This window comes from Antedon bifida, chromosome 7, assembly GCF_963402885.1.
Source record: "Antedon bifida chromosome 7, ecAntBifi1.1, whole genome shotgun sequence".
Taxonomy (NCBI): Eukaryota; Metazoa; Echinodermata; class Crinoidea; order Comatulida; family Antedonidae; genus Antedon; species Antedon bifida.
Window position 1 is genome coordinate 12655542 of NC_136232.1, and position 16155 is coordinate 12671696.

The following is a 16155-nucleotide window of genomic DNA, read 5'->3' on the forward strand; positions in this document are numbered from 1 at the left end:
ATGTAAGATCATGGAACTATAATTATAGTTCCATGCTACAGTGTAGTAAACTATTAAGTATTATCCAAAGCAGTACAACCATCGAGCTACGATGTTATGTAATTAACGTCATGATACAACCATTATACAAATTTTTTCTTCAACTTTATTTCTGTAAAATCAAACATTTTATACAAATACATTCAATTATTTTTGTTATATTGAGATCTACCATGAATGTGAACATATTTATTTATTTTTCACCTCCACGGATATCTACCATCAACAGTTTTATGAAGAAAAATACAAGAGTATGCAATAAAATATGCATAATGCATCTTGCTATAAACATACTGTCAACTTTTGGTAAGTTAACTTGTTGTAGACCCACTACATTACAGGCAAAATATTCAAACCCAACCCCTTTCCTATACCTGTAGGCCTAGACCTAATGCAAATATAATATTTAAAATTATGAATAAAACACTATGAAATTGTAAATTCCCAAGTACTAATCTAATATAACTTTTTAATTTAAGAAAATCAATAACAAAAATTACTAAATTAGCTACATTCAACCTTAAGTTTATTAACACACGCGTCATCTATTCTCACCATCTTAATATTCAACACCTCAGTATTCAATGAAATATAAAGATAATTAACTCAACTCAACAATATGTCATGGCAAGTATTACATTTTATTTAAATTCTTGACTAGAGTAAAAAAAAATGTTGTCAATTCTATTTTTAGCCCTGATGGTATATTAAATGGCAACATTTTTAAATTATATCAATGAAAAACATTATATACAAATTACAGAAATTAACCTTAAAAATAAAATAACAGAATTTAAATTAAATATTTCAAATTATACAATATATTTCTCAAATCGAATTCATTTAGTTAATAAATAAAAAAAAATTGTATGTATGCCTACTATGGATAAAAAAAGCCCTTTCTGTTTTTTATTCTGGGTTGAAAAGAAATGAGATAGAGATGGGTGGCCGCCCTCACATGAGCGGATGTATACAGAATAACGAAGCCTTGTGAAGGCATGTACAGTATAGAACAGGGAACATTTCCATTAAAAATATGTTGATTAATGCTATTTTGAGTAAGAACAGTTTTGTATTGCATTTTTAAATACACAAATTATAGATGGTTATAAAAATATTGACATAATTTTAGAGGCAAAATTGTAAGTAGATACACATGATTAAAATTACTGATCACTTTTACCAGTTTAAACCTTTTCGATTTAAGTGCTGTGAGACCTTTTGGTAAAGAGCGCCTCTAAATATTCATACTACTGTATTATTGATAAATTGATGCTTAAAAACAGAAAGGATAAATAAATTATGACTAAAAGAAACATTAGGTTCTATGCAGATTACTGCATGTCACCTTCCAAACATTTATAGTTGATGTAGAAGACTTCATTGAGGTCTAAAGCTCTGTCTACACTATCAAACATTATCAAAATGTGATGTGTCCATATATGGGCACATCACATTTTTATTATCACATAAAGTTTGATAGTGTAAACAGAGTTTTAGCAACACTCTTGGTGATCCAATATAGTATTTTATATATAAGATATAGTTTGAACCCTGACGATTATAAAAAACTTGGTATTTCACATAATAAACATTTATTACACAGTGCACACTCTCAATAGAAGACAGACTGAACATCGGAAAAACTCTCGGAAAACCAAAATATAGTTAGATGATTTTTCCCTATTAAAATTGCATTTGGAAAACAAGACTTTCTGTCAACCCAGACATCTAATGGTCTAAGGGTGTCCGGCGTTGCGTCAGTTGAACGTATGTATACGATATACTGCAATGCAAAATAACACCTTACTGTACGAAGCATAGTAATGGAAAATATAAACCATTGCATACATCCCACTAGCGACGCAATGCAAGGGAGTTGACCAATGAAAAGCAACAGTTTGAATAATCCATCGCTTGTGATTGGTCAAAATCACTTGCGTTATGCTTGCGTTGCATCCTAGTGGGAACCAAGCTTTAATAACGCCTTTATTTGTATGTACAGTACTCATTACTACCTCTAGATTACTTTTGGTTGTATTTTGTTATGCTTCAGTAACTATTCCTTATACTCAGCTTTTTCCATTGTCTTGTTCAAGTTCTTTCATAGTCTTCATACACACTAACAGTTTATTTTTTATCTTGGTCACCTTTTCTAAACGTTCAGTTGAATTTCGTTTCAGTTTGTCAACACTCTTTTCTAGGTCTGATGACTTATTTTGTAATCTCTGCAATAAAAATTAAAATTACAGTGCAAAAGATAGGACATTAGGTTCTTTTCAGATCTTAATTTCACAATGTTTAAAAGCACAGTACAATTCATGCATACAAATATTTTTTTATTTATATTTACCTCTACTTGTCCCAACAAATAAACAATTTTCTCCTCAGAAATTTTTATCTCCTCATTTATCTCCTTCAGCTCCGATTCTTCAACTGTTGAAAGACACAAATAATTTTTAAAAATACAAGAACCCTCTTATAACTGGTAAAATATTTTTCAATTCGCCTCATTACTAGTTCAAGAATAAGTAAGTAAAAGAATCATAGGATAAAACAACTGTGGGACTACTAAGCTCAAATGATTACTTTTGTGTTTGTTATATTCTTGTTATAATAAAGTCACACAGGTTTGTTACATTATGAAGCTTTATCTGAATGGTTTAAACCTGGTGTTCTTAACAGATGGCCTAAAGGCTAAATGAGGCCCATGGATACATTTGATATGGCCCACGAAGAGCAACTGTTAACATACTCCTGGGCAGAAATGTCCCTGATGCATATTACCCTATTTATATACAGTATAGTAAAGGATTTAACTTTCTAACATACTGAGGGTGTACTACTCCATGACTCAAAATGGTGTCGCCCATTTTCTCTGCTCTATTAAACAATGATATTCAAAATTTTACACGCTTTTAACGAACAGGAGATTCTTGTGTTCTGTGATAAAGTAGGGTAAAAGCTTTTTTTTCCCGCACTACTATGCATAACTTACCAAGCCTTATTGTTTCTTCTTGGTTTATAATAGCCTGGAATTGCTGTTTATCTTGTTCCAGTTTTTCTACAATTTCTTTTTTAAATCCTGGGCTAATTTTTAAATATTCAAAGAAACCACTTGAATCAGATGTTGCTGTATAGACAAAAAAAAACAAAAAAAATAGAAGGTAAAAACAAAATTGACAGAAATTGAAAAGGTAAACCAGATTTTGTCTGTTATTCTCTACATAGATAGTCTTAATCAAGTACTCAAAATGCTTGGTTCTCACTAGAGACGCAACGCAAAGCGATGGATTATTCGCGCTGTCGCTATTGTCATTGGTAACCACGCTAGGGTCCTAGTGGGAACCAAGCATAAGCAAGCTCATGAATGAAGCCTGGTTTCCACTAGGCGAATCCAATGAGAAAAAGAAATCGCTTTATCCTTTCCATTACTAAGATTGTTACCAATTTAAACTTGTACACAACCATTCTGTTGCTGGAAGAGATCGTTTTTAGCTAAATTTGTTTTAAATCCGCGATTCACCTTCTGTTTGTATTTCTAAAAATGGCTCAAAATCAACTTATTGTCTGTTTAGTCATTGGATTTCGTTCATGTCTGCCAGTTTCTATATCTATAGGAGAGGAGGTCCCAAGAGATTCAACTGGTGCTAGCCTCAGATCATTAGTTTGAACCCTGGATAGCGACAATGGCATAAATTGGGTGCTGGCATGAATTTCCATTGTACTTAAACATTCTCGCAGCTTTCAAGATTTTTGATTTTGTCAAACTGATTAAGCTCTGTCTAAACTATTAAACTTTATGTGACAACAAAAAATGTGCCCATATATGGACATGATGATGTCATATCACTACCATGTTTGAGCCTATCACTACCATATTTGAGCACATCAAACTTTTTTTGTCAAACTAGTTTGATAGTGTAGTAGACAACTAACTTACTATCATCAGGACTGTAAACTGCATCATTTGTGTAACTTGTACTTTCTGGTATATAACTTGTGGCCGCAGGGTTGGTAACTTCAACATTATCTTCTAATTCACATTTGATACAAGATTGTGTGATTGTCACTGTGACTGCATCCATATTATTTCTTGCTTCTCTAAACAACAAAATTATCTATCCACTTAGTTTGGCTTTATTACAATAAAAATATATAATTAATAATATTTAATTTCTATTTACAAGGTCATTGCTCGTTGCGCTGTTTATGTTACACGCAATTACATGTTTCTCCCCTAGGGCCAAGTTATGGCACTTTTATTGCTGTGTGAACTAAAACACAGGAGTAAAACCCTACACATCTCGAAAGACTTCAGATGTACTAGGTTCTTGGTTCCCACTGCATACAAGGATTTTGTATAGACGGAACGAGAAGATTTATCACCAGCACCATAAAGTGAGTAAGCCTCAAACCCTTCCCATAAGGCTATAGATTATGCTGTCTTAACCACTCGGTCATCCACTAACAACATTAAATGTTAAAGAGAGGTCATTCTGTAGGATGGGTATCAACTAGTGAATAATATCAATTTATTAGTTGTGGAATAACTTACTCAATTTGTGAGGTTCCTGGTAAATGCGTTCGAAGGTTGTCAAATGCGACTCTGCGGTGTGGTGAACCTTTTCTTGATCGTTTTGTGACAACAGGCTCCGCCGGTGAAGCATTCGCAACCGAAGCTGTATCTCGATTTGAATTTAGTCTACATTTAAAGAAAACAGGCGTTTTTCTTAATAAAATATAACTGGCATAATGACAAAGTGTAATTGATCTCTACTAATATCAGCTTCTAGAAATGGAACTAATGTCTTTTTATACAGAATAGAAAATACGCAACAGAAAAACGTCTGCTTTATGATGTATTGTAATGATTTACCATTTAACTACAGATCTTAAAGATGTATTGTCCCCCAAAACCATGAAAGATTAGTCTATATCGTGCCTAGCTTACCTGTATAAACCGACAATAGCCCGTGCTCTCCAGAGTGAGGGCTTTAGATCTGAAAGTGAAAAGTTCCTAGAACACCCCTGTATTATAATGGACCAGTCTGCAACCACGCCCTCATGTGGGAAACGTTCTAACGTACCACCGTCATCATTTTCTTTCATAACGTGGAGACGTAACGACGTATGATACAAGTGATAACGTTGTTATACATTGTACAGTATACAAAGTTCCTAAAGAAGCTTACGTGCTAATTACCAGACGACAGGATATTTACTATTCTTATCGCCGGTTGCAGTACCATTTGCTATATTGTTTGTTCCGTTTTAAATCTGGATCTTCCTTATAAATAAGATTAAAATAAAGAAAACACCCAATTTCCATTGGATTTTAGGCCTCTGAACAGCCACACTACCAAGAGGAACAAAAGAACAAAGGAATTTACTTTACACCTGGACTGCCTCAGCTGGGGCGTGGACTCGCTGTTGCGTGAAACAACAATAAGAACTCAGGTTGTATTGTTCATTTTATTTTGCCTAGTTGCGTATGTACTGTGTTCCGTCGCCGATATGCCTAAATCGGAATGCATGTAGAGGCCAGCGTGCGACAGTCAAGTGGGACCGCCACTTGCTTTGCATTCACTGCTGCACCTGCAGCCAGGAGTCGCTGTGTGACATATGCGTGCATTGGACGGCTTCCCCGACGTTGCCGCGTCCGTCGTGGCATGCACGGGTGGTAGACCCCACACCCGAGGAGGTTCAGAAGGAGCCCCCGGCCTCGCTAATAGAAGCCGAAGCGCCGGTAGAATTGCCCGACGCACCTGCAACGGCCGCTGCGCCTCAACCGCCCAGTAGTACGCAGGACAAAGGTTTGTCACCAGCCGTACTGGAGGCCATCGCAGCAGCGGTGCGAGCTCTACAGAGTGAGGCTGTGCCCTCGGCATCCTCGCTTAATTATCCCCCTGTGCCAGTACTGCCTCCGCAGTACTTTCAAAGTCGAGGGACGGAACCATCGCCGGATGCCGGTGGGTACGATAAGACCATGATAAGACCACTGCTTAGTTAAGATCGCTCCGACGCTGCACAGGGAGTAGACGGGTTGTAGGCTGTCGTCAATCGTGTAGTTCCTGCTGTACTATCGTACATTGGAGACGAGTACGCGTACAATGGTCCGAAAATATATTCCACTTTTGAAGTGCGTGCTCCACTAAAGTGGGTAACGACCTGTCCAATTGCGCCACTGGACCCAGAACTGGTCGCCAGGAGCCTAAGACCCGTAGGGCTGCTGCGCAAAATCTCGCAGCAGCCTTCCCGCTTCCGCAGGAACAATTCCAAAGATACATCTCGGCACCACCGATCCCGGATGCAGCAAAAGAGCGTGCTCGCGAGGACCAAGGACTCGACGCCATCGGTATATTTCTGTCTCTTTCGGCCGCAAAAACTGAGGAGGCGCTAATCGTGGTCGACCGTGGTGCATGTGAGATGTTAAGAACGGTCTCGATGTCGGGCTACCTTCTGTCGTTCCTCGCAGATCCGTATCATTCACAGCACCTTGACGCGGATGTGATCAGCAGATTACTGGCCTGGTCGCGGACCAACAAGCGAGCACGCCGGGACCGCAGTTCGTGACATGGTGACCGAAGGTACCAGTGACGTGCAGACGAGGTCCGTGCCGTCGGGGGCCAGTTCAGTGGGAGGTCGCCTCCTACGGTTCGTTCGATAGTGGGAGAAGCTGATGGTAGACAGCTGGATTCTCTCCACATTAAGCTACGGCTACCGCATAGAATTCACGAGCCCTCCAGTGTGTGGAGGTCCTCGTCCGACCACAATCCACAAAGATCCAATAAAGCAACGAGCACTTATGGACGGGATTGCCGCGCTGCTCCACAAAGGAGCATGCTGGCTCTGGCCCAAATCAACCGTAATCTTAACTGAGAAGTCCTCGGGGTACTGCCGACTAATTCTAAATCTAAAACGTCTAAACAAACGATTTATCCGGCCCCGCAGGTTTCGGATGGAGACAGTCTCATCGATCCTGTTAAGGCTAAGACGAGGAGACTGGGCCGCATTGATAGATTTTAAAGATGCATACTTTCACGTACCAATCGCAAAAGAAGAACGCTGGTTGTGGTTTCGAATCAACAGTTGTCTCTACCAGTTCATCGTGATGCCTATCAACGGCCCCGCGCGTGTTCATGCGCATTGTTCGAGCGCTCAGTGCGTCCTTTCACAAGCACGGCATTCGCATATTCATGTATCTAGTAGATGACTGGTTAATCGTGGCTCAGTCCAAGGACCGACTGGTGAGCAGTCTCAATTTCGTCCTTCTCGTAACGGAACGCGTAGGGTTCTTAGTGAACCGGGAGAAGTCGTGCCTGGTGCCAACTCAACATCCCATTTATCTCGGAGCGCAGATAGACCTCGTGTTGGGCAGAGTGTGCCCCTCACAGAAACGGGTAACCAAAGATCTAGTTCCGTTTTGTCGGCTACGGATGTGGCCGCTGCAACTTCATCTGTCAGCCTTCTACCGGCCAGGTTCAGACTCATTAGACATAGCGGTCCCGATGTCGGCGTTCATTATAACACACTTCTAATGGTGGCTAACGGACAGCCGATTGTTAGTGGGCAAATCAATTCAGAGATCAATTCCGGACACACGAATAGAAACGGACACGTTCCGAAGCAGGTTGGGGTGGTTACTCCAACCAAAGTCACGTCTCCAGCGTTTGGAATGCCAAGGAGGCGTTAGCCCACATCAATCTCTTAGAACTTTGGGCAGTAGACCGAACGCTGAAGACGCTACTTCCAAACATAACAAATTCACACATCCATATTTGCTCGGACAACACAACCGTGGTCGCGTACATCAACCGACAAGGAGGTACGAAGTCTCCGACTCTCTGCTATCACACATGGACGCTCATACATATCCGCTTTTTGCCAGTCTTCTTTACGATCACCCGCTGAGTCTTCCGGTCCGCGCGGATCTACTGACGCAAAATCGTGCGATGTTCTCGACGATCAACCTACAATCCCTAAACCTGACTATTTGGCCATTGTCAGGGATCAGCTCAGAGACTTCTGAATTCCGGACGGCCCAGCCACCCAAATCTAGAAGAGAGTCGACTCTCACCGTCTACAACAGTAGATCTGCGCCTTTTTACATTACCTGTATGAATCAGGCTTGCAAGTACGCACTGTGTATGGCTACCGGTCCGCGGTTGCAGCCATTACTCCGCCATTCAAGGATGGCTCGACAGTTCTTCTGCAGTAATCACGCAATTGTTACGCGGTATGTTCAGGGAAAATGATAATGGTGGTACGTTGGAACGTTCCCATGTGAGGGCGTGGTTGTGGACTGGTCCATTATAATAGAGGGGTGTTCTAGGAACTTTTCACTTTCGTATCTAAAGCCCTCCCTCTGGAGAGCACGGGCTATTGTCGGTTTATACAGGTAAGCTAGCACTCATAGAGTACTAACACCACTACTGGTTTGTGTAATTAAATTAGACTTTGAATAGGTTATTTTGTAGTTTTAATAAAGCTAATCACTTCTGTAGAAAAATAAAATTGTTAAATTCAACCAAAACCTGGCAGCCAATTTGACTATTTTTAAAATTTTATTTATTTTTTTTCTGATGGCATATTAAAAAAAAACATTTTTAAAGAATTATTTTTTCAGGGGGACAATAACCTTCCTAATCAATAAATCTTCAATATGTTTACAACTCTTTTTTTACAATGCAATAGCAATCGATCTGAATTTTCCATGACTGTTTTCCAAACAGACCTAATCACACTATTTAGCATTATCGCTGACTGTCTTACAGTCTGAGAAACTGTCCCTTTAAAAAGCACCACATATTCCTTTCATGAGAAAGTGTCCCTTAAAAAAGCACCACATATTCGTTTCATGAGAGTGTCCCTTTAAAAAAGGGCGTCACATGAAAAGGTTATAAAGGAGGGGTACTACTGTATACCTCTTTTTTGGTGAACTGACTGCGATGACTCCTTTTGTTAGTGTGACATCCATCTGTGAAGTCGGTACTTGTAAACGTGGAGAGGTTCGTACCATGCTTGAGTCTCCTTTACTGAGAAGGCAGGGCCACCGTGGAGCAGCAACTATTGTCAGGTGTTGAACATAGTCCTCAGATTTGCTTGAACTTGCTATATCTAATGCTGTTTGACCCCATTTGTTTCTAAATAAAATTTAAATAACCAAGAAAAAAAATAGCAATTTATAATCAATAATCACGTTGTATAACTTTTTCAGTTCACCAAAAGCTAACTTATGTTCCTTGTGTTCACCGATCATCTAGTGAACCTTCGTTTTCAACGCTTGGCCCGACTATGTGGAATAACCTCACTAAAACAATACACAACTTATCGTCGGTGACAAATTTAAAAAAAAATGTTCCTATTAAGTAATGTTCACTAGATGATTGGTTATTGTACAGTAAAGTGCTTTGATCATTGTAAGGCGGTATATAAATGACAATGTTAATCTTAATGTTTTTCAAAAGTATTCGCATGGACCAAAAGATGTTTTTTATGCGTAATGCTTTTAACTGCCGATGCCTTTTCTGTGACGAATCTATACTGCAGTTTCTTGAGTTGTTCATTTCAGCAAAGGAGTTCAATTTGAAATTCAAGCTCAGGAAATATTTAGAACACTCATGCTTTTAAGAGCACTCATGCATGCAATTTGCAGCATACAGTAGATTATTTTGTTTGTACTGTTGCAGTACAGTTTGCTCCTTGACCCTAGGCTCACATATAATCAATCAGAACTCTTCAGTCTTCTCAATTTATAAACCGTTAACTTAACATTTGTTGTTGTTTGTTGTCTCTAAATCCAAAATGAATTAATAGGGCACTTTTAATTTGTGACGACCAAGGACCAATTAAAACCTAGATCAGGTCGATTGATGTGTCATTGGTCGTCGTCAGGACCTAGAAACCATCAAACCTGTGTCGAGGTGAAAACACACATCCCAATATTCCCTATGCGCACAATGTACTAACGTGACATAGTTTGTTCATCATCGCAAATCGAAAGCTTCCTATTATAATTTAATATCTGTGAAATAAAGCAATAAACCTTATGTTTAGACTTGCTGATGCGTTCATCATTCGCCGGATAGAAGGCAGAATGCCTGGCTGCTTAACCATCAAATGCAGGACAGTATTGCCATCGTGATCTTGAGCGTCTGTCATTGCTGATCGTTTGTCTGTTGATATAGTTTAAAAAATAGTGAAGTAGATACTGTACAATCCAGTAATGTATGCATAATCAAGTGGTACAGTTTTCTGACCAAACCATGCCAAACCACTTCCTAAATGTTTTGTACTCAAGAATGTGTTAAGATACAAAGATCAAAATCTAGTTAAATCCTTCAATGTAGGTCTGACATACACAATTGCTACTTAACTTATGAGAGATGAATAAATACTAATACTAATCAATATTTAAAGAATTTGAATAACCAAAAAACAGCCTATAGTATTACTCTAATTACATAAACAGGTTGAAGAGTAAATAAATGTAGTCACTGCAGTAGTAGTGGATTCATTTTGACACTGTTCCTTACCTGGAGTAATATTAATGATAGCATCTGTACAACATATCATCCAATGTGAAAAGTACTCAACTGAAATCTCCTTCTTTAATAACGAATGAGCTAGCAACAACATTGGCGTCTGTCGATTCACATTAGCCAGGGAAAGATTGCCACTAAGCAAGTCGACAGTTGAATCTAGGCCTCGTATCTGCAACTTGTTGTGCAAGCGTAACCGTTGGCTTATTATGGCCCTATGAAGAGCCGTATCACCAGCTTCTGTTTGTAGGTTAGGATCAAAACCTTCTTTTATCAACCATTTGACCATTGAATATTTACCTGAAAATGAGACATTGGCAAACAATTAGCAAGTAAAAAGAAATAGTGAGATGAAGCATTATTTATACAATTTTATTAAAGCTATCACAAATTTATGAAATTATAGATATGATAAAATAAGAAGTTTTTTTATTAATGACTATTTAAAAAATAATGCTGGTCGCCTGTTCTTGTGTACTGTAACCCTGTGTAATAATAATAATAATAATACGAATTTGTAATGCACCAATTCCATTTTAAGTGATCAAAGGTACGGTGTATGAGAGAGCTTAATTTGAAAGAAACAGATGAGTTTTCAAGGCAGATTTAAAGGCAGTAGTAGAAGAACATGATCTAATAGAGGCGGGTAGGTCATTCCATAAGCGAGAAGCAGCAGAAGTAAAGGTGCTTAGGCCATACGGACTGGAAAGGAGATTTTTTGAAGATGAGCGAAGGCGATGGGAAGGTGTGAGAAGAGGAATTTGAACGAGAGAGCTTTATAGGTTAAGAGAAGTATTTCAAAAATGATGCTCTTTTTGACTGGTAGCCAATGAAGACTACGGAGAGCAGGAGTGACGTGATTGTATCTTGGGGTGAGCGTGCATACACGGGCGGCATTATTTTGGATGAGTTGCAGGCGTTTAATTAAGGAAGATAGAACAAAAGGAGTTACAGTAGTCGAGCCGAGAAGAATTGAACAGTGAGTGAGAATTGTATTGAAATCAAGGTACAGTACTTCAGATGCAGTTGTACTTTGACATGTCAGAATTTACTACTTGTTTTTAATACTAAAGCTAGAGATGGAACACAAGTTGACCAATGACAAGACAGTTTGACATTGGTCAAATCACTTACGTTGCAATACAGTACGTCCTTGTGTTGCATCTCTAGTGGGAACCAAGCATTAGAGACAATCTCTACTTTTTTCAGCGATTTGAAACATTCAATTACATAAAATATGGTTTCGTCAAACATGTACTATGTAGTTCTTTAATTAGAGAAGACATAAATTGATAGATTTTTAATCATAATAGAAAAGTCTGTTTCCTGTTCTTTAATTATAAAGTCTGGGCTTCATTTTGTAAAAATCGGAATTCACCACCGCTTTTTATCATGTAACCCACAATTATCCAATCACATGACAGGAATCTATTTAGGTGTTATTTAAAAAGTCATTAACATTATAATTAGTATTAAACATTGACAAACCTAAAGCACAAGCCCAATGAAGCAGTGGGTACTGGAAATCTTTAGATGGATCTGGAATGTTATCAGATATCTTCCACCCTCTTGTCTTGTAACTTTGTATACACACAGACAACTCAGTCATGTTCTGCCGGTTTGTATTCATAACACATATTAGTAAAGGACAATGCTCATAGCTACAGTTCGCATCACAAAATGGCAAATGAACAGATGCCATAGTGTTCACCTGAAATGATAATTTAATGTATCATAAAAACAACTTAAATGAAATTTTAAATGAGTAATTGTTGTCTTATATATACAATGCCTACAAAAATGTTCATACTGTACAGCCCATACACACTATTAAGGCAATTTTCCACTAGGTCGAATTTGTTCGCGCGAATCGAAGGCCTCAGCTAATACGCATGCGTAGAGAAGGATTTGAAAGAATACGTATGCGTACAAATTGGCGCTTTCGAAAAAAAAAATTATGAAATTGTTTTTTGGGCCGAAACACATCATTTTTTGGAGATTTTACAGTGTAAATCGGCAAACCTAAAAAAAACCTGGCAAACCTCCTCCAAATCACTTATTATTGGTTCTATCATGACTAGGACTATCATAGCAAGTAATTTATGAGAAAAAAAATTATGAAATTGCTGTAAGTTGTCTTTTTTTTGGGCGAAAAACAAAATTTTTTAGGTAAAATATCAGATTTTACAGTGTAAATCGCGCAAACCTCAAAAAACCCTGCGCAAACCTCCTCCAAATCACTCAATGTCTATTTTTTATAAGGTACCGTATATTCCGGCACTTATGATAAATAAAGTTACATGATGAGTTAAATGATGAAATTTGCGTGATTTCAATATTTTAAGCAAAAAATAATTATAAAATTTAGTTTGCGTGATATCTGTTTTATAACTAGGCCTACTAATGTACCTACATTTACCGGCACAATTATATTCTAAGTTGATGTGTTTTCAAAATAAAGTTACTGTACATAAATATTTCATGCGCGATTCAAATTTTTATTTGATATAACAAATACATTTTTGTTTGACCCTGCTTACAAATGTATTTATAAATAATGACATGTTGAGATAATGATTTTAATTGTTTAATCACCGTTTACTATTTGTTTTATGTACGCACCCAACAATCCTGGACGCCATTTCCGCTCAAGAATAGTGCAATCACAAAAACAGCTATTTTAAGGAGGTTTTTTATAATGTACTGTATCTCTGTTATATTTGAATGATTTTTATGGCAGTTTCGGTATTGTTATGGCAAATTAATTACCTACAATGACATTTTATTTTTTAAGTTATGAAACATCGTCGGCATTGTCTTCTTATTCTTGCGTCATGTTTGTTTAATTTGTTATTGTATTATATTATTTTGTAAAATGTATTTTTTGCCTGAATAAATAATAATAATTGATTTTTAAAGTCTAGGCCTATCTCAAAATTGTTAATACGAAACTTTTAAAAAATAGATTCATAGGCAAAACTTAATAAATTATTATTTAATAACATTCCAGAACTTTCATAGACTAACTCAACATTTATTAACGTCTAAAATACAAAAACAAGACAGTACAATCCATAAATAGTTGGCAAAACTAGCGTGCTTTTATGACGTTCCATACATATAGGCCTAGGCTAGGGCCTACATATTATTCTGTTGGGGGCCAACTTAGTTTTTTGGCCAACCTGATCACAATCCAGTGTGCTCCCCAGGCCTTTGAAGCGTCACGGTACCGTGACGCTTGGGTTTTCTACTGAGACGCTTTACGGTCGGCTGTGACGCTTAAAACCTTATCCGTGACGCTAAAAATATCAACCACAACCATGGATTAATCCATGCCACAACCAATCTAAAAATAGATTAAATTAATAACAGGCAGGTACCGAAGCGCGGCGGCATGCATAAAGAGCCTAATGCATACGAGACACGTGATATGACCACTAGACGATATTACAAGCCAAGAAACAAAAGACAAACAAACAAAGTGTTATAACAACTGAGATGCGCTTTCACCGGCCGCCGCCAAGAGATGTAAACACGTGTTTTGTTACTGCCATGTCTCTCTTTCGATCTCTAGTATTGGCTGTTGTCTGAATCGTCTTTTTACTGTTTGCTAGCGCGCTATGAAGTTTCGTTTCCGGCCAACTAGAGTTGTCCTAATGATGAGTAGGCCTATTTTTTTTATTAGGGACTTCCCCCTGACGTTCGTAATGAACGCAAAAAAATGTTTCTTATCATGTATGTTTACCGGCGGAAAAAGTAGGCTATGATCGTTTTGCTGTTTGCTAGCGCACTATAAGTGTTGTTTCCGGCCAAACTAGAGGTGTCATTGAACATGAATGTTACGTGCGAGAGTACCATTTCCGGCCATTTAGGGTGTCAGTTACCAAAAATCGCTTCGCCACAGCCCCAACCATGGTGGGGCTGTGACTCATGTACTTAGTGCCGGAATGCCCCGGGGGAGAAAGCGTGACGCTTGATGTGAATCCTGGGGAGAACACTGCAATCCCATTTGGTCTAACGCCTATTCTTCGGCTAGCTACAGTAGATAATATTAATAAGACTCTATAAATAGCTAGTCTCAGGGTAGCTAGCTAGGCCTAGTACAGTAGTAGCCTAGAGGGCTCCCCCGTAAACTAGTCTACTCACTAGACTTCTTAAACTAGGACAATAGAATAGGCATAACTTGCAACTAGCCTAGCAGGCCCTAGCCTCCGGCCAGGCATAGGCCTAGTCTAGTTTTCGAGTTAGGCAGAGGGGCAGCCTACTACGGCTAGGTAGGTCCTCCCCTCCGTCCCGCTACCTATACTCCTAGGCTAGGCCTCTAGGGCCTGGATTTCCTACCCTAGTAGGCCCTGGCCTAGGCTAGGCCCCTAGGCCTAGGCCTAGGCCTAGCCTATATACTTTTTAATCATCCTATCTATCTATCTGTTAAAACAAACGTCTCTGCCCAGACTTACCTTTATTAACACGATCCACAAATTCTTGGAAAACTAATATTAATATCGATAAACACCCTACTGTACGTTTGATATAATTATTAATAGAAAAGGTTCCTCTTTCTTTTCTAGGCCCGTACAGGAGGAGGTGGGAAGTCGGGACACACACACACCGTATACCATCAAGCAGCCACCAGAAGGAGCGAGAGTGCGCGGGTCACGTTTCGTACCTGCCCTTCTCTGGTTGGTGGCGCTGTTACTTTTTCTTGAACAGCAGAGCCATAATTATTGAATTCAATAGGGCTGTTTGACCATTTTATATGTTCTACCTGGTGGTTCTTTCTAGGGCCATTTCTTGAACAGAGCCACTATTCACATTGCCATGACAATCAAATGTACAATATATTCGGATCATAAAAAAAAAGAACAAATGGATTTTAATAGTAATTTTATAGGCCCACCCGGTATTAAAATTGATATTTTAATATACTCTATCTGACCATGGAGTTATAATCTGACAAATCACAAATATGGATTAATAAGTTATAATATTATTAACTGTGTCATTGGTCAACTCGCTTGCTTTGCGCTTCGTCCTTGCGTTGCGTCCTAGTGGGAACCAAATTCAGGCTTAGTTGACCTGCCCAGCATGCATAGGGCCTATCCATGTGTATCTTCTCTATTATTTACGGCCGATTTCGTGCACAAGTAAAATAATTCGTACGGTATATATAACTACATTATTGAATCTATTGTAGATTACATATAACATGCCTACACAGTGTAGGTGAACATGTAGTGAACTCCCCCGGCTGGGATATAACTAATAATACAATTTACAATACACACAATACTAGACATCTTTAAAAAGTGATTTATTCAATTAACAAATGGACGGTAGGGAATACCGAATATGCTTACGGCCACATTATTTATCTATAGTCTGGCTTATCAATTTGAATACCATTATAACTAATTAGTACATTGTTTAATTGTCCTAAAATAGTTGGCTTAAAGATGTATTGACCCTTTGACAAATTTAAAAAAAATAAAAAATAAAAGATTTCAAAAAAAGGTGGGTCATTTTGAAGTATCATAATAGTTATTAACTATCACCAAAAATTTGTCGAAAAAAA

At 38.2% G+C, this 16155-nt stretch overlaps 1 protein-coding gene across 1 annotated transcript; it reads right to left on the reverse strand.

Moving 5' to 3' along the window:
• Positions 1-122: 122 nt before the first annotated feature.
• LOC144847679 (uncharacterized) lies at positions 123-15139 on the reverse strand. Its single transcript, XM_078704168.1, has 10 exons — positions 15041-15139; positions 12072-12294; positions 10578-10883; positions 10088-10217; positions 8967-9185; positions 4598-4744; positions 3983-4143; positions 3038-3172; positions 2393-2475; positions 123-2267 (listed from the first exon to the last, which is right to left on the reverse strand). Exons 2-10 carry the CDS (start codon positions 12283-12285, stop codon positions 2112-2114), a joined length of 1551 nt encoding a protein of 516 aa, XP_078560294.1. The 5' UTR covers positions 12286-12294; positions 15041-15139; the 3' UTR covers positions 123-2111.
• Between the last annotated feature and the right edge of the window lie 1016 nt (positions 15140-16155).